This window comes from Megalops cyprinoides, chromosome 10, assembly GCF_013368585.1.
Source record: "Megalops cyprinoides isolate fMegCyp1 chromosome 10, fMegCyp1.pri, whole genome shotgun sequence".
In the NCBI taxonomy this organism is placed as follows: domain Eukaryota; kingdom Metazoa; phylum Chordata; class Actinopteri; order Elopiformes; family Megalopidae; genus Megalops; species Megalops cyprinoides.
In genome coordinates, this window is record NC_050592.1 from 13,489,692 (window position 1) to 13,516,335 (window position 26,644).

The 26,644-nt window shown below is 40.5% G+C and overlaps 2 protein-coding genes across 2 annotated transcripts; both read right to left on the reverse strand.

Annotated features, from left to right (window-relative positions):
- Positions 1 to 11,581: 11,581 nt before the first annotated feature.
- On the reverse strand, positions 11,582 to 17,018 carry rpz4 (rapunzel 4). Its single transcript, XM_036539755.1, is given in 3 exon segments — positions 11,582 to 12,744; positions 12,747 to 13,024; positions 16,987 to 17,018. Coding segments are annotated over 2 exon segments (1,164 nt in total). The 5' UTR covers positions 13,018 to 13,024; positions 16,987 to 17,018; the 3' UTR covers positions 11,582 to 11,851.
- Positions 17,019 to 18,118: 1,100 nt separating this feature from the next.
- LOC118785202 lies at positions 18,119 to 21,169 on the reverse strand. Its single transcript, XM_036539782.1, has 2 exons — positions 21,151 to 21,169; positions 18,119 to 19,389 (listed from the first exon to the last, which is right to left on the reverse strand). The coding sequence occupies exon 2, from the start codon at positions 19,322 to 19,324 to the stop codon at positions 18,119 to 18,121; it is 1,206 nt and encodes a 401-aa protein (XP_036395675.1). The 5' UTR covers positions 19,325 to 19,389; positions 21,151 to 21,169.
- Positions 21,170 to 26,644: the final 5,475 nt, after the last annotated feature.

Below are 26,644 nucleotides of genomic sequence, written 5' to 3' on the forward strand. Positions count from 1 at the left end.
CAAAAATGGGTACTTACCTAATTTGATATTCCTGAAAGATAAAACGTCAAGATGAATCAGAGACTGGGAAACCAGTAAATGAATGAGCAACTGAAAAAAGTAACAAATTATAGAATCATTGCCTTCATACTTGCAATGTAATTTATCTGGAAAATAAAAATATATTATTTCAAGGCTTTAAGGTTTTAGGTTTTAAGGGGAAAAAAATGAAACTAATGAAACTCTTTCAAATTATACACTATATAATTTGATTGGCAGTTCTAAGTGCACTTCTGCAACCACCGGAATTAATCTGCAACAAAGAATAAACAGTACTGGGTAACAGAGGGCTGCATAAGATACCATTCAACCTGCATTTCCTCCGAAATGCATGCATTGCACAATGTAGCATTGCACGATGTGTAATGAGAATTAAACTCTGAAAAGGGCTCACTGTGTCGATCCGTGTTAATGTAATTCATCGCTAATGCGAGTGACTTAAAATGCAACTGAAATTAAGTTCAAAATAAAACAAAAATGCACCCTTACACAATTGTTTCATTGAAGTCAGGAGAGGTAATATTATTATTTAAGTCTTAAATGGTCACAACAGGACTGGTATATACTGCATATACCTTGAACTCAACAATTTGTTTAGAGTGCACAAATGGGAGCAATTTGCTCAACCGCCAGTTGTAGGAACACCTAGAAAGCTGTAGCAAAAAAAAAAAAAAACAATTCTATAATTACCAGATAACCCAAAACTATCACTTTTTTGCTTCATTCTATATTAAAAAAATTTTTAAATAAACTGCTACTTAGTCTAATTGATCCAGCACTAAGATGACTGGCACAGTTATACAAAAGTATAACTGTGTGAAGGTTAAGAGGCAACAGTTGAAAACAGCAGGGGGCGACACAGTTATACAGAAAATTCAGGCAAAATCCATTTGTTCTCAATTCCACAATTCACTTGCGTTCTCAACATACATGAAATTAACAATCGTCATACCCGAACAATCTAAATTACCATTTTTAATAACCTAGTTGGAAAACAACTCCAACTAGTTTGTCACATCTTTTTATACTTTACAAATAACGGTGAAACTTTGCATCAAGTGAAAGAAGTCGAAGGAAACACCACCGTAATTGTGTTAGTCTGCAAACGTACTTGAATAACAGTGCTGTGAGAACTTCACATTGACAATGCTGCAAGCAGGATCCCCGTGCACCATCAGCAAGTGCTTTTATGAAAGTAAGGCCAGGGAACTGTGGGGGAAAAGGTCACATGATGCTAGAACTAATCCCTGAGTAAACAAGCCTGCTCCACGTTAACAACAGGAGTCCCCTGAACACCTGCCTTGACACCTGCTTAATCATTGACCAGAACAAAAATCATTCAGAACAGTCTGAACAAAATAGAAATATACTTGTTGGTGTTAAATTTTGGGTTACTATATCCAAAAATAAAACTTAGGTTAATGTCCAATCAAACATTTTCCCTGGGGTTCGCTTTTAAATATGTATTTGCTATTCCACTGAAAGCTTACAATTATTAAATGATAATCAAAAGTTACAATAGACTGCTGATCATTTTATGGAGTTCAACTGTTCTCTATGGTTTAGCTTGAATATGTACAGAAAAATATGTTGATCAATTACATGCAGCTCCACACAAAAATCACACAAATCACTGCTTCCTCAGGCAGTTACAGTTATAATATTCTGTTTATAGATTTAATGATTGTCCATATGACAACAGTACAGCATTGCATTTTGCTGAATTCTGTATGTTTACATTCCATAAACAAGTAAAGTTCTTGCACAATTTTATGTTAGCGATCTTATTAGATATTCCCATATGGAGATGAAAAATAAAATTTTGAGAAATGTGCTGTTCAGCACAAACAAATGTGGTGCAAATTAGGAATATACTGTATTATAAAACAGTCGTTAGTTCAAAGTAGATAGCTCTCACTGCTGAACTTGGCACTCCAGCCACTCTCATGAATAACAGCTTGTCTAATCAGTTTACATATGAAACCAAAATCAATGAGAAATTGTCATTCACCAACATACAAAGTGAGAGTTTTTACACATTTATAAACATTTAAAATTTTAAAAATATCATCACAGTTACTTCACTGACTGCATTTAGAATTCACTCTAAATACTGAATACTGTACATGTTGACCTCTTGCTATTATCTAGTTAGCTAGCTGTACACTTTTCCTATGCTGACCACAGCTAACTAAGAAAAGTTTCTAAATTTAAAGAATCAGTGCTTGGGAGTTAACTTAAAAGGCTTTGTGAAGCTAATTAGCTTGCTTGTTTTTGCTTCACAGAGCTGTGTACTCCAGTAGATCATCTTGTGTAGCCTATCCTGTCATTCTGGCAAATCAAGCTAGCAATGCTGATTTCTCACTTCCAAAGAGGTCATCATAAGGCTAACAAAACAGGATGGCTATGACTGTCAATCAAGCTTGAGCAAGTTATCTCACTCAGATAAAAGGTTGATAAGATAAGTGAAATATTGACTTTAAAGTAGAGGTTGAATCCACCCAAAGCTAAGTGGTCTTGTGAAATTGATGAGGCAGTTTTCCAGGATGTGTCAGCTTAGCAAGAGCAGCTTGTGCCTCTGGACATTCAGTTGACATTTCCTTGATTCCACCAAAACACTGCTATTTCCAGTATTTCCACTTCAAGCAAAAATGAACTGTCATTAATTCAGCAAACAGCCAGGCTAAACCAAACACATGAGAATGTGTGATTTTGATAAGCTTTTAGCTCCAATGGGGAGGGATGCCCCCACCTCAATATAAACAGAAAAGGCGTGAATATCTGATAATCAGTGGAATGAGACACATGTAGATTTAAAAATACTATGACAGACATACCAAAGTACTGAGTACAGCAACATAAAGTGTGATTTTGCAAAGTAGCAGAGAGGTAAAACAAGTCTTTGAGAAATGTGCCATTTTTTCATCTTGACTTACTTGACATTATTCATATTCAACAGAAACCTTAGAAAATACAGACAAGTGAGCCTAAAGTATCAACATTCAGGCTCTGTTTGAAATAGGCGTGGCATACTTTGGCGGAAGTATGAGGTAAGAGCTTTCATTACATGATACCAATAAACATAATAGGTGTGGCATACTTTGGCGGAAATATGAGGTAAGAGCTTTGGTTACATGATACCAATAAACATTTTCAGAGAAATAGTCAGGACATGCTCTGGTCAACCACCTTTCAAATTGTCACAAAAGAGGTGTCATTTGGGATTTACAAATTACAATTGTTTAATTTTATCCAAGGATGGCGTTGTGGTGACTATAGCGTCTTTCTTAATCCGGCTTTTTTAAATTACAGTGCACACTGGTTTGGTATCAAGGCAGTAGTTGCTATAATGGGTAATCTGAAAGCATGGCTATATCGAGGTTACTAAGCTTATAATTCACAAGATGACATAATTGTCATCTTTCCTAGGAACCAGGCACACTATACACTTTCCCCAGAAAAGCACTCATCTACAGATGGCCAGCTGCATTGAACAGCAATAAAGATTGGAAAGGTCCAATTAGGAGCAAAGACACATGGATGCATCTGTCATCAGTTGCACAATCACCAGGTGAACAGTTTTGTTATTACACTTAAAGATTAATTTATTCAGGTTAATGTTACAGCTATCAGCTACCAACATAGCTTCCTTGGTAGCCCAAAACTAGAAGAACCGAGACTTTACAAGATAAAATCAAATGAAGTTAGTGTCAGCATTCAGGCTATATTTGAAAAAAACTAGTGCATGTATGGTTGGAAACATGGAGAACAAGCTTTGTTTACATTGTACTGATAAACATTTGCAGAGCAATGGGTAGGGCATAATCTACTGTGCTAATCAGGTTATCTGAAAGTATGATTATTTATGGGTTAATAAACTTATAAATCACAAGATAATGCAATTATCTTGCTTTATAATGCTTTCCTAGGAATCAGACACACTATACAAATTCCCAAGAAAAACAATCATCTACAGATGGTCAGTTGACTTGAACAGTAATAATAGTTTGAATGTTCCCATGAGAAACTGAGAGACATGAATACACCTGCCATCAGTTGCACAATCAGCAGGTGAACAGTGAACTGCTTATTCACCTCAAATCTACAATTTCACAAATGCAGGTGGCTCGGCAGTCCAAACTTGCTCTGATGTTTCTGGAGGAAAATTATGATCATTCCTTTGTCTGTAGTCTTTACTGACACTCAACAGAGGCTTTAAGAGCCTCTGGCTTTGGCGACAGGTATGTCTGTATAGTTTCAGAGCTTTTGTCAAAGTGGGTGGGAACATTTGTTTGCCACTACTCTCTCTTTTATTGTGTTTTTGTATCATCAAGGAGGGTTCCAAACATGGGTGGCTCTTCTGGTGGCAGTCTCGATTAAGGAAGTGATTTTGTCTGCCTCTTTGTCCGCCACTTTTGTTTCTTTCATGTAATTATATGCCAAACATTTGCAGGACTTCAGAAATAAAATGGAGACTGAACTGACAGAGGGGAGAATTCCTTTTGCAGTGCTTAGCCCACACAGAGCTCTGTATCAACAAGAGGTTTTAATGTACCAGCTCCAGCACTAAAAAGATATTGCCATTCACATTCCACAGCGAGTACTGGGTTTGGCCCTGCAAGTAGACAACAACACCTGCCACTACACACAGTAATCCACTGAAGTCATGCCTACTACATGTTATCAGATGGTGGCCCCAGGTAAGCCTGTTCATTCTTGTCATTTGGGACACTGGTATGTGAAAGAGAGGGAGCAGAGCGGAGGCACCAATGAGGAAAAAGATAGGAGGGTTTTCACTGAGAATAGCTCTTAGCACAGAATGGTGTCGCAACCCCTAAAATATGCTGCTTCACCCCAGCTATAGCCCTTTCCTTTAATGTCATTCATACAAATACTTCAGGATTCCCATGCCTGTACACGACATGTTGTTTAATCAGTTTATATCAGAGAAGAACTTGCAGTGCTCTGACCTTCAGCCCAGTCAAAATATTACCTCAAATTGTATGGAAGTCATTGTTAGTATTTTCGGGTCAAATTTTTTAAGTAGACCTTGTGTCATTTAGGGTTGTTGTCTGTTATATCATGTATAAAAAGAGGTAAAACATGTTCATTTGTGAATATCATGACTAATGTTTCAAAGCAGGCATACATGTAAATTTTAAGAACATTCAGTCTTATTTTGCATTGGGTGGCCTTAATACACTACATGGCAAAAAGTATGTGGACACCCCTTCTAATTATTGAGTTCAAGTGTTTCAGCGACACCGATTGTTGACAGGTGCATAAAAGCAAGCACATAGCCATGCAAACCTTGGAAGTAGAATGGGTCCTACTGGAGAGCTCAGTGACTTTAAACGTGGCACTGTCATAAGATGCCATCTTTGCCACAAGCCAGTTTCCGAAATTTCTGCCCTGCTAGATCTGCTCCGGTCAACTGCTATTGAGTGCTATTATTGTCAAGTGGAAGCGTCTAGGAGCAACAACAGCTCAGCCACGAAGCAGTAGACCACACAAACTTACAGAGCAGGGCCGCTGAGTGCTGAAGCGCGTATCACGTAAAAACCACCTATCCTCTGTTGAATCACTCACTACAGAGTTCCAAACTGTCTCTGGCTGCAACATCAGCACAAGAACTGTGCGTCGGGAGCTTCATGAAACGGGTTTCCATGGCCGAGCAGCTGCACACAAGCCAAGATCACTATGCGCAATGCCAAGCAACGGCTGGAGTGGTGCAAAGCACACCGCCACTGGACTCTGGAGCAGTGGAAACGTGTTTTCTGGAGTGATGAATCACGCTTCACTATCTGGCAGATGGATGAATCTGGGTTTGGTGGATGCCAGGAATGCACAGTGCCTACCTTAGGTTTGGTGGAGGAGGAATAATGGTCTGGGGCTGTTTTTCAGGGTTTGGGCTAGGCCCCTTAGTTCCGGTGAAGGGTAACATTAATGCTACAACATACAAAGACATTTTAGACAATTGTATGCTTCCAACTTTGTGGCAACAGTTTGGGGAAGGCCCTTTTCTGTTCCAGCATGACTGTACCCCTGTGCCCAAAGCAACGTCCATAAAGACATGGTTTGACGAGTTTGGTGTGGAGGAACTCCAGTGGCCTGCATAGAGCCCTGACCTCAACCCCATTGAACACCTTTGGGAGGAATTAGAACGCTGATTGCGATCCAGGTCTTCTCGTCCAACATCAGTGCCACCTCATAACCTCGCAAATGCTCTTTTGGCTGAATGGGCACAAATTCCCACAGACACACTCCAAAATCTTGTGGAAAGCCTTCCCAGAAGAGTGGAGGCTGTTATAGCTGCAAAGGGTGGGGGGGGCAACTCCATATTAATGCCCATGGTTTTGGAATGGGATGTCCAATAAGCTCATATAGGTGCGATGGTCAGGTGTCCACATACTTTTGGCCATATAGTGTACCTGTATATTTACACCATACTTACTTAGACCCAGTGTAACTAAAGTGCACATACACATTGTTACATAATACTTACAATTGTATAATCTGTTTGTGGCTTGTGCAACAACTCTTGTATAACAACCACAGTGTGAATACAGTCAACAGTTACTACACTGGTACAGAGCAGTGTAAGTGTTAGAACTGCACATTGTAAATTCACAGGCGGTAGGGACATAAAATGTAGAGTTATTTTCTTTTTAAATAACTAAATTTGTCAACAGTTCCTCTCTGCCTCCTGACTGTTTCTGAAGAAGCCTTGAGTGGTTCCCTTGTAGGACCGTACCGAAACACATTCACAGACCAGACAGTCAAATCCAAAGGAGCAATGGTTACTTTAACTATCAGACAAATTTGGGGAAATTCTGAAATGGCTGCTTTTAGACTGGAAGTATAGAATATGTTTTGAATAAACATATGTCATTCCATACCAAGAATATATTTCAAATGTCAAAATGGAAAGTGGACCTTTGAAACTCAGCTATGTATGAGGAAACTATCAGAAAGGGCAGGGCAAAGAACTGCTGTGTGGGTTGAGCTATGAAGCAGGCGTGGAACTGGCCTTTTAAGGGCTTCAAAAGAGTTTAGTTGAAAATGCATTAACTTTTAACATCATTTTAAGCGGTCTTTGAAGCTTCACCCCGGTCTGCTTACTCTGGTTTCCTCATTACGTAAAAGAGGTACCTTCAGGTTCCTCTAAGTGTGAACCGAATATGGCCTCAATGCAGACACAAAATGCAGTCAGATTAAGCTTTTTTGTCTTGTGATGAGTCTCAGGAGACCTACACTGCCTCGTCCAAAGCTCGGATCACTATGGAAAGGCCCTGTGACCTCCCCGGCAAATTGCTTGGTCCCATCATCTGATAAACATTTCTTCGTCCGTTTTTTTTTCTGGTACAAAATAAAATTATTCTCATAAAGGCAGCATTAAGCCAGGGAGTGGTCTAACCTGGTGGTGATAAAGGCCTGCACAGTGTTCGCCTGCATCCCGAGCATAGGGTCCTATTGCCACGTGATGTTTTGCTGCGTTCCTGAGGTCACCTGATGGGTCGGGCTCAATGCAGGACTGTCTGGCCAAATCATATTTATGGGAGAGTCATTTTGGTCTGATTAAAAGCATCTCTCAGCCTATTCATCAGGGTCGCGTGTTCAAGACTCCCCCCAGGAGTAGATGGAGCACCGTATGTCTCAAAAGTTCCAGTGCAGACTCTCTCCAAGCTCTTTGTGCCATTTTCCACAGGTTGGCCTTGGATAAAGACATTCTTGGCACTTCGTGGCTCAGCTTGGTGAGTAGCAGTTTTGTAAGGCTAGTTTAGAGATCCAAAAAGTGAACAACCACAATCATCTCATTACATTCACTTGAATATCTGCTACACAGTAGTGATACCAAGTCATACTATGCGGGAGTTGTAAAACAAATGGGATGGTTGAGTAAGTCTAACTTACGTGTGTCAACATTCAACCAATGGCCACAAATGTTCAACATCTGAATAACTGCTGGAATGGCATCTAAAATGTTTAACTTTCAAGAGCATGGGAGCCTGGCTTTGAACACAAGGAAAGGTATCTCACTGAGACTGAATCTCAGACTGAATGAAAAAAATAAAAAGAACATTGCCACCCAACAAAATGTGAAATATAGATTGAATCGAGTTATGCCTTTAAGCAGAGCACCTTTAATACACATGATATTTTGTGAATGTGAATACATACTTCTTGTAAATAGTATAGTGCCCTTTCAATTTAAAGCTCAGAAGGAAGAGCTATATTATAATGACAAGCAGCAAATTTCTAAATACTACAGTTTGAAAGAACTCCCATGAACCAACACGTTACCTCCAAATGCTTGTGTTTGTCACATTCCCAGCCTTCTCTACCCAGTCCTGTGGTTTGGTTTCTCATACAGACACACCCCTTGGAAATACTTGGATCAAAAGACCTTGTTGTCAAAACTATGTTGTTTCCATGACAAAGACAAAACCTCATTTGGTAAATCCTCCATTCCCATCTAGCACTCTGAAATGTCACCTGAGAAATTCTTGCAAAATCCTGAGAAACAAGGACAACACAAAAGCGAATATGCATTGAAGACTTTTCTGAGGTCAATGGCATTTTTGTGTTGACGTAACACAGTTGTGTCTGGAGGAGTTTATTTTTGATCTTGCGTTCACCAAAGGGTAGTTTAAACATTCTGAGCCCAATATAGTAAAGCCACAGCCCAAGGCTGTTTTAGTTAATTACAGTCTGTGAGGAGTGTATTCAGATTGCAAGGGATCACTCCTCCACATACTGTACAGAATGCTTCTTCTGAATCATGGGTTCTGGACCATTTGACCACCAAACCTGTTTAACTTCTTTGATTACTTGATTACATTTTTGTTGGTCCACAGCATGGCTATGAACCCCTGGTTCTTGAGAGCTGTAGTGTCAGCAGCCTTTCATTCCAGCCAGGCATTTAACCCCCTGATTCAGCCAATCAGTCATAATTGAACTAATGTAGTTTCCCTCTCTCTTCTGAAGTTTTTTCTTTTTACAGAGAACTGCTAAACCATATGGATTACAGCTCACAAAGACTGAAATACCCCTTTGCTGCAGCATATACAGCACAACTGCCACAGACAATACCTAATTAAGAAAAAAGTAAGTACTGTTATACTATAGAGCAGGAAAGGATATTGTCTGATTAAAATCCATGTGTAATGCTTATTCTGGAGCCCATTGTCCTGTTTCAAAATTATGTCAAGGAGATTTAACATCCAACATCTGTCTTGGATATAAAGACTAATACCTGCAAATACAGTACTTTCTTCGCTTAAATCACACACAGTGACTTTCACAGCTCATAATTATAAAGCATATTTATAGGGCTGAACATTATTTGAGGTAATTTAAGTTATGTAGTTAGCTCAAGGCTACAACAACAGCACCCCAGCTGGATTTTGAACTTGTAAGTTCCTGGTTACAAGCCCATTTCTGTAAACACCGTGCCACACTGCCGCTGTGCAAAACAAATGATCCCATACAAATAAACAGCAAAAAGATCCGGAAATTCATTTTGAAGCAGCCATAAGGAGGTGAAGTAATAGGGTCCTGGAGCACACTCCACTGGTTGAATGACTTAGTTTTGATGAGATGTGCCCGATATATTCAGAGATATTGAAACGCAAACATTTGCAAGCTTTTCATCCATGTTATGTCAGCATCAGTAAGCATCGCTTCAATAGTGTCAACGTACACACATAGTCCATCCTAATTTCCTCATTTATACCACAGAAAGGTAAATTGGACCAATCAGCACCGTGATTAGTGCAATCAGGTTGTTAAGCTACTGGCAGGAATGGAAGCCTGTTGCTCTCCTGGACTCTTGAGGCTGCGCAGTCCTGCCATAGGACTAAATCATAATGTATCATAATCTATCACAGAATGTAACAGAGCTACAGTGGGACATTTTGTATCTCAGACTAAGTTAAAAAAAAGGATAGACTGCTACATATTATAACATATACTCACTTATACAAATATACTATTTATAACATTATGCATGTAATGGGTACTACCTTTGACTTTTTCAGTGAATGAACATAAATGAATGTCGCTCATACTGACTGAAAGTCACAGAGACCTGAAAAAACGGGATATAATTAAGAAAGACAGGAGTCAAAACAGATGTAATAGCATATGAGGACTCTTAAAGATTTTATTTCCCAGATCCTGGAGATAAGTATAACCTCGGAGTCCCCCAAAGCCCAAAATAAAATCTGGGTGATAAGGATCCTTGAAGTCAAGAAGATTTCAAGATTAAGAAATTTTTAATCAAAATGTGAACTAACCTTCATTAATCCCATTGATTATAGGGTCCACTGACTATAACATAACCTTGAGGCATCTGAAGCACCTTTTATCTTTACCACATTGGTAATATCAATGAATAATTACTTTTGACTCACTTTGTGTTTCAGGAAACAATAACGATATCAAATACATTGTTAAATGTATTTGATAGTCAAATTATTCACAAATAATTTTATCCCAGAAACACAAGGGTCATATTTGTCCACAGCTTTAAGTAATGTTTATAATAATGTTCCACACAACAAATTAACATTAATGTTTGCAAACAATACTCTGCTTTTTAGACACCTGTTGGTGGCAAGAGAATAAGAATAAAACCTATTAGGGGAGCAGTCAGACTAATCTATCTTGGAACATCAAACACAAATACACCTGCTGTGTATGAGTCTTTTATGATTCCTTCAAGAATTTTCCATTGTGTTTCCAGGTTGAAGGCTGCTGATCACAGCACGTGAATCAGTTTTCCACTGCTGCAACCTTAATTAAAAACAGCCTTCTACATACAATATCTCTGAATAAGAACACAGTGGAAATCAAATAGAGTAGTAAAGAAAACATATTACTTTCTCAAAAAGGCAAGTTCTTTTCGCATACTAGACTGTTATCAGCTACAAAACAATATACAAACTGCATTACAATTCAGGCTGCCCAGGATAATGTAATGCACATCAAAATATACAAATTTCACATTTAAAGAAGAAACTGTTGAAAACATAAACCTATGATAGAAGAGTTTACTGTACAACAACATGGCAACAATAGCTCTGGATTAGTATATGGTGGAGTGATGTGTGTGCTGCAGCTGCAAGATACTACAGGTTAAGACTTGACAATAGTACATCAATGAAAAACATTTATAACTAAACAGGTCTCTGTTCCATCACTGTGTCCTACATGTCTGGACTTGTCTGCTCTGGTGCAGAGTGAATGTGCTCTGCGTCTGTGGGGCATAGATCAGATTCCATGGAATCAGTCCAGGGCCAGCAGTGCGGGAACTAAAAAAAATAACACTTTTTTCCTGTGGAAAAGCTGATTCAGGACTAGAATCTACAGAAGTGGATGACATGACTCACTTGTATCAAAATTAAAGAACCAATTAAACAAAACTTCAATTCCCAACTATAAATGTTTTATCAAGGAATGTATTATTTTCCAAAACTTTGCTGAATGGACTATATGTCTGACATTGAAAATAAATTTATTGAACATGTTTTGCACTTACTGGTAAAAATGGTACCTGCTGTTGATTTAAAACAAGAAGAACACAGTTTCACTACTATATTCAATTCTTTCAAACCAAGCACTGACCTTTATAACATGACAGTCAATATGAGACATTTCCATGCTTGTAAATGTTGTTTTTAAATGTGTCTACCCTATTGCCATTTGAGGAAAGGGAACTTTAATTTTTAAAATCTTCATGTCAGTGTGTGCACAGTAAATTGGAGGAATATTTCCTCTGCTCTGGTGATTTTCCTCTCAGAGCCCACCTTCAGGCTGAATGAACGCACACATAGAACTTCTTGTGGTTCTCCCAGTAATGCAGTTCATCCGAGAAGCTCCAGGAGCAGGCTAGGTCCTTGGTGGCCTTGACTGTGTGGACCACACAGGCGGGAATTCGTTCAAACAGAAGCTCCGCCACCACAGTCAGCTTCTTCTGCCCCAGGATCAGCTGCTGGATCTGGGCCTTGTCCAGAGGCTCAGGGGAGGCACTATAGGACACCATCACATTCAGCTTCTCATCTGGCCCTTGCACCTGGAACCTACTCTTTCCCGTGGAGCACTGGAAATCCCTTTTGCTGCTGAATAAGCCAGAGGGGGAGCTAAACACTCTGACGGACCAGTGCACCCAATCATACTTCCTCTTTAAGGTCTCTACAATGGCGTCCGCCAGCTGCTGGTTGGTCTTATCCCCCTGGTCCTTCACCAGGCGGCCGGCGTCTATTTGAGCCTGCTCTGGAAAGCTTTTGATGCAGTCCTCAATGATGGCGTTCATCTTACTCTGGACCTCATTCATTTTCTGCCTCCATTTCTGCAGCAGCTCCTCCTCGTCTTCACCCCCCTTCAGGGCAGCATGCCCCATTAAAGCGATGAGTCCCACACAGAAGAGTTTCTTTAGGCGCGCACAGAATTCCTCCATAGCCCGCCGACTCTTCTCCTCATAGTTCAGAGTGATCTCCAGCACTGATTCGCCTGAGAAGTTATCGCCTGTCACAGCATTATACAGTGTGTGCAGGTTCTTGTCACCCCCGGTCTTAGAAAAATGCTCCAGGAAGAGCTTCTTCTTGACCTCTCGGAATTTGGGCTTGGCGCTAAGGATGTCCATGTATTTGCGGAACTGGTTCATCAGGTTCTCCTCCACTGAGAAGTACTCAGCGTCCACTCTGCTTTTTTGATCTCCTGGTTGATGCGCTGGATCTCTTCAGAGACCACTTCCAGGCGGTTTCGCACCTTCTGGAATTGCTCCCTCATGAACTCTGCCTCCTTGCTCTCCACATTGTCCAGTGCCAATTTCACGATGGGTGCTGCTATGGAAAAGATGGGGAACAGGTCACCAGCGATGCTGGCAACCACCTCTGCTCCTTGCTCAAACACCTCCATCACAGTCTCCACCATGCCCTTCTTTTCCACAACAAGCTTCCGCAGCTGACTTTCCATCTCTGATCTGGAACACAGAAGCACTCTGGGTATGATCCTCTCTATAAACAAAGAGAATGGAGACAAGTAAGTTTCTGGGTTTCTTTTTCTGAAATGGTCAATGTCCTTTTAAAATAGGAGCTTGCTCAACAACTAATGGCAGTGTTCCAGTTAAATCTCCTCTAGTTTCTATTAAGAACAAAGAAATGTTGCCATGGGGGAGATTGCGCAAGACCCACAGTCTCTCTGTAGTATTGGCCTAATGCTGTTAGGGTGTCTGCTCTTTCTCAGACTCCCAGTTTCATGTGAGTGGGCCACTGCAAAAAGGTCTGTTATAGGAGGAGAAAGCAATGTTAGCTATTCCGCTGAGGCAGAGCCAGTTGGGATTACTGAAGTCTGAGACGCGCCCAGTGAGCAATGAGGCAACAATTCAGGCAGAAAAATTCATGCTGAATAAACACTAAAATAATGAAGCTATATAGGAAAATTCTGCAAAGTCTTATTTATAAGCTCATGACTGTGTCTTCTCCTAAGACAACTGACCCAAAATCAAGAACAACATGCATTTTTAAAATATATTCACACACACCTTCACTACAACAACTCTAATACAGTAATTACTATAATTTCTCAGAACTAAGTGTTAGAAACCCCATTACTGTTTCATTTTTTTATGAAAATGCTAAAATGGTATTTATACTATAATGTAGTGGGGCAATGTAGTAATAGCTGACTGAGGGAGTTTTTTATGCATTTTCATTCATAGGGTGACAGGTAAGAAAGACTTTGTTGCAACATTATGTGTAACTGTGACAAAGGGTGGCAGTTCCTTCCTTAATCAAGACATGTATCCTTACCTCCCCTACAATGTTATTACAGAGTACAGTGCATGTCCTTACTGGAATGTTGGGGAAAAAGTCAGTTTAAACTCTTGGAAGTGATTTGTTGACTAAAGGCTGAACATTTGCCACTGAATTACATCTGTAAGCGTAAATGCTTTTGTAGTTTTACAAAATAAGCTTACTTTTTAAACCAATGCCAAGATTAATCACAGGGGCCTTGTATTACATCATAAATCCTAATAATTTCCTAATAATGTAATCTGGGAACACCTAATGAGAAACTATTTAGTGCTGCTCCTGATAACAATCTGTGAAACCACGCATAGCCATCTGACCTCCAGCTTCATCCACTCTCTCAAATCTCTCACTAGCCTGGGACCCACCCTCCCTAGTCCCAAGGCACTGCCATCGTGGGAGGGGAGAGTGATTTACTAAAGGAAGTAAAACTTGCTGGGCAAGAGAACATTTTCCACAGCAACTCAGACGGTAACCAAGGCAACAAGACAATGGAAACCATTCTGTCAGCTCCCCTCACTGCGCTGAGCTCCCAAGGGTTTTATATGCCGGCAGACCAGGGCTGACTTTTAAAATTGAACTGCAAGGCCCTTTTTGCCCCAATTTTTTAGCTGTCTTTTACTTATGGGTACAGGCCTCTCCTTTGAGGTAGGGTGTAGTACAGTAAATAAATATCCCGTGTAACATTATTTAGTTTCCAAGTCCGAGTAAAAACCTTTCTGCAAGATAGGAAGGGTGAGGCACTAACCAGGACACGTGAATTGTAGTCAGTACAGGTATGGTTACAACATGGCTGCCCTGTCTATTAAGACTACATCTTTAATAGACATCCAGCTGAATGAATGGATTCCAGAATTTGTAGAGTTTGGGTCAAATACTTGTTATGATGAATGCATTAAAAATATATAGGTTATGCCTAACTAAATGTTCCAGCAATACTTTGTTAATTCAAGTAAAATGAAATACTAAAACAGAGACAAGGTAAAAAAAAATAGAGGCAATCATTCTACAACACAGTTCTGACCTCTTTTCAGAAGCCATCATATCAAAAAGTAAAGTTTTTTACAGGCAAGTGTTTACAGGCACACTTCACAATAATTGATGCTATAATGTCAAATAGAAAGCTCTCTCTCACATCCGGTTTAGTGCAGAGGCAGTTCAATCAATGAAATAAGAAAAGGTCTGCATTAGAAAAGAGCTTCTTTCTCATTTGATTAAGAAACATCCACACGCTCATGCTCAAAATGAATTATTCCAGCTTTCCACTAAAGCTGGCGTCCCTTGAGTTCTCAGCACAAGGGCTTGAATGTTCTTTTTTCTGGTTAGTATATAACACGGCACTAATGCAGTCAAATCATTCTGGGAAATCATTCTAAGTCATTCAGGCATACCAAGTTCACAGAGCAGACAATCTGCAAATAAAGGCCATGTTAGAGTGTAACTGCTGCTATAAAAATTCAGTGCATGTTCATTCCCTGTGTATTAGTGTATCATAAACATGTGATTTAGACTACTATAGTTTAGAACTAAGAAGTATAATCTAGATTTATATCAATTTAAAAATTCATGCAAGCATGATAACAACAGGAATTTTTTTCACATGAAGCTGGCCAGGAGGCAGTGTAGCAGTGTAGCTTAGTGGTTAAGGAGCAGGAGTTGTAACCAAAATGTTGCTGGTTCAATTCCCCACTGGGTACTGCTGCTGTACCCTTGGGCAAGGTACTTAACCCACAATTGCCCCAGTAAATATCCAGTTGTATGAATGGATAACATTGTAAAAAAATAAGTCACTCTGGATAAGAGCGTCTGCAAACTGCCTGTAATGTAATGCAAAGGATCTTTACTAGTGCCTAATGCACTTTTAATCACGTAATTCCTGAACCACCAGTATGACCCGTCGTCTGAGGACAAGTAGAGCTAACTATTTTTAAACTATTTAGACAAGAACTGAGGATCATGTGATGCACTAATTACAACAGTGGACTTTGAGGTTTGTGGGTTCATCCAGTTGCTCTTTAGAGCAAGGAAAATAATTAGCCTGTACCTGTGAGCTTGGTGTGAAAGTGCAAGCATTTTAACCTTGATGTTCACTGGGGTGGATTAACAACACCTCACATAGTTTCAGAGATATTCAAATCTCTACCTGACTAAACAGAAATTAAACAGAGGAAATTTGCCATAGGACCATATAATATACTGATGTTCTGGCTAAAAGTACCTAAAAGTACAACTTTCCTATGCCTTAATGAAGAGATAAACTATTGCATTGCATGTCATGAGATTCCTGACTAATTTGCATCTGATGTCAACCTCATTGGCAACCCCCCCCCCCCCCCCCCCCCCCTCCTTTGTTTGCACTTCCTTGGCTGTGTACTTTCTGAAGATAATGTTTTCTTGTAGTGTGTGCATACGTGTGCTGGGGGATTGATTGACACCACCAGCTTCCAATTATTCCAATCCAATGCAATGATAACATGTGTTACCAATTGGATCATGCAGATATTTTTAAGTGTTAGGCCTACATGCCCTGGACTATGTAGCCTGATCAAGGCTTCAGCAGCTGCAAAACAGCCTGATGAGGTTTTACTTTGTTCTTGTCTACAGTATAAAGATGTTTATAGATTTTTCAACAATGCATTCAAAATACATTTTCTCATACTATTCATTATCTTCCTGAATCATTGTGGTACTTTTTTGAAAGAGAAAAATGTTGTTTCTGCCCACATTTATTTTCATTGCTTTTTGAAAGTACATATAGAAGCAACAACAATATTTTTGTGGAAAATGGGCGTGAGCATGAACAGTTGCTTGCATTACTCCTTGATAGAGGCCTGGACTACCTGTACCCAGGAAATTGTTCTTCTCATTTGGTTTATCTAAATTCTTAGCAACCCTAGCGTTGTATACGACAAAATACAAGCCTGTACCTCGAATTAACAAACTTAAACAATCGTCGCAACACTTGAAATGTCTAGCCAAAGTTTCTTACCACCGAAGAATTAACCGTGATTGATGTATACCCCCAAAGCGAATTGAATGTCAATCACATCATATGTGTAAGGAAAAAACAATTAACGAGATACCGAATTAAACTAATCACTACGCAAATGACAACGACGTGGCATAAACTTACCTTTAAAGCACAACTCGCGGTTTCGCTATACCTCGCTATCCAGTGTGTTTTGTGTCATGAGTTTCAGGTTGCAGTTGAAAGAACTGACACACCCACTCTACAGTTCGGAAGATGATTATCGCTTAAACATGATTGCCGCCAGTCTCTTCAAGTCGAGCGCCTTGTCATTTCCTTAAAGTTACGAAACTAGAACCTGTTTTGTGTCTCATAAACCTGCCAATTACAAATGAACTCCATCAGATACGTATTGGTCATTATACAGTAGGCAAATTCGGAATTCAAGTTCCACCGATTATGTAAAATGGCGAGGTCTATGTTGAAAGGGACTGGGAATGTTCTATTTCCCCATAACATATACCACATACTATATATGAAATTCATAAACCACAATACTATTTATGTTGATATTACTTTCAAAGGTCATATAGTTGCTTCATAAGGGTCAATATATGATCCTATTGTTTATTCGCATAAAAAATCATATTGGTGGTATATGTATAGTATGTATATATGTATGTATATGTATAGTTTGATCAGTGCATGCTGAGTTTCAAGTATGTGTTCTCATCTCCAACAAAGTACAACCAAATACATTGACATGGAGATTTTATTATCATTCATATCAACACATACAGAGAAAAAAAGAAGAATGTTCCATGAAACTAAACCAGTTAAAACAAAAAATATTGCAGGATCCATTATAATTGTAAACATGCCATGATAGAATTTATGCTATAGATACACAAAAATCTGATGCACAGCAATTAAAAAATAATCAGTTTATTTTTCACTTTGATTTGAGGAAGCATAATGTAGTTCACACACCCTTTTACCAGTGAACAAATTTCGCAGAAATGTAAATTTCACCTCTCACACAAAACACCCTAATGTTCCATTCTTATGAATTATTATTGGATTTCTGTAACAAAATTTATTTGTAGCCAACAAGTGGAACAGCCAGTTAAATAAAATCCTAGAAGTCCTAATATATGCTACATAAGCTATAGGTTATAGCAAGCCTATGGTGTTTAATGATGAATACCTATATAACTGAGATTATAAGTAGGAAAACATTGCAGTTATGTAGAGTTCTCCTTAAGTCTATTGTAAATGCAAATACTGTGTAAAGTTGCTATTTGGAGTGAATGTATAGGTGTGCTTTTCTGTTTTTCTCAAAGTAGTAACACTCCTCCTGGAAGTTATTGGATTCCACCACATCCTTGTATCGACTAACAGCATGCACCACACAGTTTGGCAAGATATTACAAAGGGATTGGGCCACAGATTCCATGTCTCCCTTGAGCTTTTGCCCCTCTATCTGCTCTTGGATCTGAACCTTGTTGATAGGCTTGGGTTCTGCACTGAAGGAGATCACCACCCTGATGTTGTTCTTAGTCAGGATGTCAAAGAAGTTTGCACCACCACACCAACCGTGGTACTTATTGCCAGCAAACCAGTTCCAGAAAAACCACTCCCTATTGCTTATGACCCTTAGGGACCAGGAAACCCAATCATACTTCTTAGCAAGGAAATCCAAAAGGGACTTGGTGAAGTTGGGGTCAGAACTGCCCTGCTTCTCTTGAAGTAATTGTCCTATGTCCTCCTTGGCCTGAGTGGCAAAGTTCTGCGTACAGTCATCCACTGCTGCCTTCATATGTTTCTCCACATCCTCCATCCTCCCTTGCCATTTCTTAACAATGTCCTTCATAAGTGTCTCATTGAAGGTTTTCTCCTCCACTGATTCCTCCTTTAAGCTGTTATAGCCTATGACTGCTATGATGCCCACTACAAAGAGCTTCTTAAGCTGGGCACAGAACTCCTCCACAGCTCGTCGGCTCCTCTGCTTTACGGCCAGCACCGTGTCCAGCATTGGGACCCTAGAGGCATCCCCGGTGAATGCATTATACAGGGCATCCAGGTTCCTGTCACGCCCTGTGTTTTCATAGTGGCGGATAAACTTCCCCTTCTTCGTCTTCTTAGAATCAAGCTCAGCATTGACAAATTCCAGGAACTTCCTGTACTGACTGTGCATTTGCACTTCATAGTCAAAGTTCTGCTTGTTCATGGAGCTGAGCTGCATCTCCAGGGCAATGCGGTTTACCTCACCTTGGATGCCCTCTAGCTTCTGGTTGATTTTTTCGAATTGCTCAGCCAGGTACTTAGCCTCCTCGCCTTCTGGATTTTTGAGGAGCTCAGCAGAGGCCACAAACACAGCCTCCAGGATGGGGTGGAGCTGACCCACAGTGGCGGCAAGAACCTCACATCCCTGCCCAATTATCTCCACCCCCTTCTCTATTTTGTTCTTATTCTCCAGCACCCATTCTTCTACACGGTCCATTTTGTTTCACTTTCTCAGATGGCAGAAGATCAACTTCCTTTGAGGAGCCCCTAGGAGTGCAGGCTCTGAAAGAGAAGGAAACATTGAGCCCAGCTTTTACATTACATTACATTACATGCGTTTAGCAGACTCTCTTATTAAGAGCGACTTCTATCACGATAGAACATAAGTCTATCCATTCAATTTAAATGACCAACATTGGTAGACCAAGCTAACAACGCTCCCACATCAGTGAGTGTGAACACTATTCAAGCCCTACCACAAAATAACGTGCACTCTGACAAAAGCCGCGTATACTACAATACAACAGTCCCTATAACACAAATTCATAATACATCATAATTCCACACATCAAATTAACATCAAATGCAAGAAGTAGCAGGTGTTACAGGGTGAGGATAGTAGTGGAACCGAGATGCAGTTTGAAGAGTTGGGTCTTCAGTCTGTGTCAGAAGATGGCCTAACACCCATGCAGAGTTCATTCTAACTTGTCTACTAATAATCACTATATCTGATAACTGAGTCAGTTATTTCACAAAGTGTCATTTTTTACAGGATAGCAATACACAGGCATGTGCAGTATGAGTGGCAGACAATATAAGATGGAAAAAAAAACAGATGGACAGTGAAAAACTGTAGAATTCACAAAAGAAAAGGCATTTAATTCACCAGCAAAAAAATGAGAACTCTCACTGGGGCTTAGGAAAGAGTAATGTATTGCCACACCCTAAGTCTAATAACAGGACTCAAGGTTAGATCATGATTTTGGTAGAATACTGTTTAAGGGTGTAGTTAAACATACTGGAAGTTGATAGGGGTGTTAGAACGGCACAATTGGCAACATGTTCATCCTCTGTATGACGTGGAATATTGCACAATATGCAAGCACGGACTGTTGGTGGGGGGGTGGGGGTGGGGGGGGGGTGGGGGGGGGGGGGGGGGGGGGGGGGGGGGGGGGGGGGGGGGGGTGGGGGGGGGGGGGGGGGGGGGGGGGGGGGGGGGGGGGGGGGGGGGGGGGGGGGGGGGGGGGGGGGGGGGGGGGGGGGGGGGGGGGGGGTTTAATCCCAACAACAGCCAAAACCAAAAGTAAGCACAGATGTTCACAACATGGGAGAAGATGGGGAAAAAAAGGAAATTACATCAATATTCATGTATATGGCAGATGTTTTCATTGTAGAAGGAGAGGGTCCACACCCTGCTTATCTCCACAGACTCCAAATCCACTGCAAAAAGTGACACACCCTGATCTGATACCACTCAATGCCTTTACCACTACACTTGTTCTATAATCAGAAATGAGCTATCTCCCTCAACACTTGCATGTCTATACCCAATAGGCAATTACTTACTACCCCAAAATATCAAAACAAAATAACAGACACAATAAACCCTGATAGAGCAATAACTTCTTGTCACATACAGAATAACCAGATTCAGTTGTGCCCAGCTTTGAGCCCAGAATCTCTTTCCAAACAGTGCCACATAAAAACAAGGGTTTTATTCTCAAGTGCAATACTCTAGATGCAAAAACACAAGTTGAATTAAGATTTCAGTTCACTGGAATCATACAATGATCAATTCCAATTCCAATTTAGGTTTTGATGTGAACTGTAACTGGAAGTGCTATTACAATATACCTAGAAAGAAAAGAGCAGAGACTTAAGTCCTTACTGAGTAAATTTCTGGAATTTTAGGTCCCATGAGCCTTGCTATGTAGAATTCCAATTAAGACTTTTCCAGTTTAAGTCCCATTGAGACCAGCAACAAGCTGACAGTGCCATTGAAATATACCTATAGAGACAAAAATAGGAAAAAAAATACTGTACTGGATATGGGTCCTGGTTTTCAAAATGTATTTTGGCTTTGTTAAGTTCCTCAGCTGGAAAGAAATGTAATAGATACCGATGTATCTTGGAGCTATGGACTTCAGGTTTCCAAAAAAAGCTAACTCTATGAGATTTTCTTATCCTGTCAGAATTTTTTCTTAGTCAATGTCATACAACTGGATTCCACAAAGCTTGAGAGATTATGAGTGATAAAACCAAGTGGAGTCTTGCTGTAAGTACATGAATTCCTAGCTGTGATCCCTCTTCTCCACTTTATTGTAGCGACGAACAGCCTACAAAACACAAGACCACATCCTTGATTATGAATCCGCTATGCCATTCCCACAAAGATAGCCAGCTGGCAGTCAATATTGGTTTAGTGGCAACATCCTAGATCCTTAAACTGCACTTATGTTTCACCTGTATTGTGTAAACCACAAAAACATATGTACAGATATATATATTCCTAGTCAAGGCATATCTCCAATTTACCACATCATCAAAAATCAGCTCCCCTGGCTAGTATATGGGTATAGGAAATATAAACATAATATAAAAGAAAATAATAGAAATCTACGTAAACAGAAAAGAAGACCAAATAAAGACTTCTTTCATGGCAGAATGAAAAACCTTGACCAACAAGAACAAAAGCACTTTTAAAACAGGCAGGACAAAAGAAATGGAAAAGGACAAACCTCGAGTTCAATAGAAAGTACAAGAGTGGCAGTCCACTTTCCAGCAGAGACCAAATGCGTCTTTTAGCAGAAACTTCACAGGGATGTATATGTAGATCTTCTCCATTGGCACACCCCCATGGACCTCCTCCATCCCCTCCAAGTATTCCAGAGAACCCATTTTGAGGGATAAGGGGCAGGGACTAAGAGACAACATCCTGGAAACACCCTATGAAAGGAGTGAAAAAAAGAAAGGTGGAGGGATGTGTAGTCAAATGGTTATGCCCCCAAAAAAGTTTTTTTTTTTTTTCCTGAGGTTGCCGAGTCCGCTAACTTTTCAGCAGATTGTTTTTGAAGCATATGCAACTTTCGCTATCCTTTCCTGCTCTCTTGTTATCACTTACGAACATAAAAAAAAATCATTATAAGATCTATGACTTAGCTAGAGGATAAATATGATCCCAGATTCTCTGAATGCAAACAGTTACATGCTCAAAAGCACAGGACAGAAGAGGCATCCTAAGCAGCGTGCATGATTGTATTTTTCACCATTTTCTTGTCTGGGATACATTATTGTTTGGGGCAGCACGTTAGCAAAGTTGTTGTTTTGGGGTGGCAATGTAACATAGTGGTAAGGAACAGGACTCGTAACCGAAAGGTTGCCAGTTCGGTTCCCCGCTGGGGCACTGCTGTTGTACCCGTAGGCAAGGTTCTTAACCCAGAATTGCCTCAGTAAACATCCAGCTGTACGAAGGGGTAACATAAAAAAATTGTAGCCTATCTAAGGTGCTCTGGCTAAGAGCGTCTGCTAAATGCTAATAATGCAATGTAAAGTAACCCACAGTAGGGCATTTGTAGGGAAGCAGAAAACCTGGGGGGGGAATGCCCTTCAGCAAGCGCAGCTTTGGGATTTGGGATTTTCACAGTGAGATACATTTGGAAGAATGAGTGTCCATTCCATTAACGGAAAAATGAGAGGTGGCACAGTACAGAGGAATAGTTCCCCTTTTTTCAGTCACAGACAAGCCACACTGGAATGACCTATACTTCTCAGAGGAAGAGAGCTGTACAGCTTATGAAGTATATAATACACAATTTAAGGTATCCTTCCATACTGGAACAGCTCTAAACATCAATGTCCATTTTTATGTATAGCAGGATTCAGCTGCTATACATGACCTTTACTTTCTATTCATGATGTCCTCTTGCCACAAGATGTCACTTTCACTCTGAGGGAATACCCAAAGAGCTACCCCCAAAGGCAGGGCTACTGGACATCAGTCTTGGACTGCCACAATCCAGCTCTGTTTAGATTACCAACAGTCTAAGGACAGGGGAGCAAAAAACAAATGGCTCTGTTGAGGCAATGAATTGTTGAATGGGGTGATTAGGGACATGGCTGTAAAAACAGCCTTCAGATGCATACATACTCATAATCATGCTGAATTATTCCAGTGTTTGTAAAGACGGCATCTCTTAAAGATGACATCTCTTGAGTTTTCTGCACAAGGCCTTGAGTAAATGTCCTTCTGAGTGCAATATATCACACCACTTATGCAGTCAAATCATGTACCATCTATCATCAGTCAATCTACCTAATAAGGCATACCAATTTCAGGGAGCACACAATCTGCAAATTTGTAACCACAACTGCAATATTTAAATAGCAAACACATGACTATTTCATACCAAAGCAGCAGAGTCTTGAATATGTATGCATTTCAAAAAGGTTTCCATAATTGTGCATTTTGCATAATGAAGATGTCAAATTCAAAATCTGAGGAAACAAAACTGAGACTGCAAGGTCACAATGGTTTGACAATAGATAGTTATGCTCTTTAGTCATTCATAACTAACAAGAACAAGTAACTAACATTCAGAACAAGTATTTGTTAAAGGAGAAAAGCTGATATAAATAGTAATATTTTGGTCCCAATACCCCTGACCAGACGTACAGGGGGGTAGCTAGGATCATTACTGATAATCTGCCTTACACTGCATGCTTTATTGCAAATATGATGCCTAATGTACTTTTTAAGAGAGTGGAGAAAGCCCCTGAACAAATAGTATGGCCAACACCCAGGGAAAAGTAAAGCTAACATGTTTAAACTATTTAAACAAGGATTGAATAACATTTGGTACAGTCATTAGTGCAGTGGACCTAGAGGTTTGTGGCTCCACATCTTACTGTTATTCTACAGAGGAAAGAAAAACTCCCAGAGTGAATACAATGTAAAATTGGTAGAATTTTAGGATGGCATTTACATTTATTCATTTGGCAGATGCTTTTATCCAAAGCAACTTACAAGTGAGGCAGTGTACTATACAAGCAAAAAGTCAGATGAGGTGTGAACACAGTAGAAGCACTGCATGACCAAGTTTCAATAGTTGGACAGACAAGGTACAAGCTAGCTGCTAGAGATATAAGTGCATGAAACCATTATATTTTATAAGGAAAACAAAGTTTAAGACATAAGAAATTGCTGTAGATGGTAGTGTTTCAGGTGTTTAGGAAAGTGCAGAAGAGCTGTGTCTTCAGATGTTTCTTGAATATAGTGATGGACTCGGCAGAACGGATGAAATGTGGAAGTTCAATCCACCATCGAGGGACAATGGCCGAGATAGTGACTTTGTTCCATGATGTGACAGGACCTCCAGACACTGTTCAGCAGCAAAACATAGTGGTCGGGATGGACCATAGGCTTGTAGTAGTGAGTTCAGGTAGGTAGATGCACTTTAGTTGGTTGATCTGAATGCAAGACCTTGAACCTGATGCAGGCAGCTATAGGGAGCCAGTAGACTGAGACAAAGAGAGATGTAATGTGTGTCCTCTTTGGTTGGTTGAAAACCAGATGCACAGCTGCATTCTGTATCAGCTGCAGAGACTTAATGGTGCGTGCAGGTAGGCCAACCAAGACAGCATTGCAGTAGTCCAGTCCTGAGATGACAAGAGGCTGGACAAGGAGCTGTGCAGCATTCTCAGATGGGTAGGGCCTGATTTCCCTGATGTTGTACAGCACAAATCTGCATGATCTGGCAGTCATTGTGATGCAATCGGTAAATTTTAGCTGGTAATCAAACACTACCCCCCAGGTTCCTTGCAGACCTGGATGGGGTTAGTGTTGTTGATCCAAGCTGTATGGTGATGTTGTGCTGAATCAACAGGCTGGCTGGGATGACGAGGAGCTCTGTCTGAGATTGAGTTGAAGGTGGCACTCCTTCATCCAGGCTTAGACCTCTGAAAGGCAGGCAGAGATCTTTGTTGAGACCATGGGGTCATCAGATTGATATCAGAGGTAGAGGTAGGTAACACTGGCATAGCAATGGTTGAGTGCCTGAATGATTAGGTCCAGTGAGGTTGTGTATAGTGAGAAGGGGGGTAAGCACCAATCCTTGAGGTACCCCGGTGGTTAGCTAATGTGACTTAGACACCCCACCCCTCTAAGATACCTTGAAGGATCTACCTGCAAGGTAGACCTCAAACCAGTGAAGCAGCAATGATGCCCAGCTCAGCAAGAATGGACAGGAGGATCTGGTCATTCACCTTGTTGAAGGCGGCAGACAGGTTTAGCAGAATGAAGACCGACGACCTGGAGGCAGCTCTTGCTAACCGCAGAGTGTCAACAAAAGACAGCAAGGCTGTCTCACTGGATTGGTCAGTTTTGAAGCCTGATTGGTTGGCATCCAACAGGTCATTCTGGGAGAAGAAAGTAGAAACCTGGGTGAAAACAACTTGTTCAAGCAGTTTAGATAGGGAAAGGGAGGACAGAGATGGGTCTGTAATTTTCTACTTGTGGGCTAAGTGTGGGCTTTTTGAGCAGTGGGCTTATTTGAGCCTGTTTAAATGCATCAGGGGAAGGTTCCAGTAGGAATTATGTGTTGACAATCTGCATAGCATGTAGGAGATGGGAGAGGACGGGGCCCAGGGGGCAGGTGGTGCATCAGTTGGAGAGGAGAAACTTGGAGACGTCAGCCTCAGAGATAGAGGAGAACATGCATGGGTGGAGACTACCTGTGAACTTACTGTTGATGTCTTCCACCTTTTCAGTGAAAAAAGTGGCAAAGTCATCAGTAATCATAGAAGTGGTGGGTGGAAGCAGTGGAGGGTAAAGGAGAGAGATGGATGCTGTGAACAGTTTGCAGGTGTCTGAAGTGCTGATGATCTTGTCTTGGTAGTAAGTGGTCTTGGCAGTGGAGATGTTGGAGGAGAAAGAGGAGAGGAGAGATTGATACTTGCTCAGATCAGCAGGGTCTCTCAGTTTGCACTGTAAGTGTCTAAAAAGCATTATAGGTTACGTGAATAATGTAATAACTGAAACTTCCTTTTGTCGTGGCTACAAGAGGCATGGTACTTTGTTCACAAGAGTGGATTAAAATATAGTACAAAGCCTCACATAGTTTCAGAGAACTCTTAAAGGAATATCCTATAACTCTTCCACAGAAGACTTACAACTCTGTTGGAAAGTTAAAACAGTGGGATAGTAGAGCAACAATAATACTCTACTAACAGGCCTCAGTGTTTTGTCATTCTTAGAGAGGAGGTAAAGCTTAATTCACAGTGGAAAATCCCATAGAAGAGTTCAAGTGCATTTGTCTGTTGGGTGGCCCAAATAGACTGCATTGATTGAGGCCTCCCATGATGCTGCTAAGGATATAACAATGAAAGCAAACGAATTGCTCTTGTTTCCTGAAGCAAAGCTCACAAGTGAAAGTCAAATTGAGATCATTTTCCATGGGTGCATATAACTCCTGTTATGTGTTTGCCTTAAAAAGGCAAATATATCTAAAATTTCAATGCAGAATGACTGGGGAATTATTTA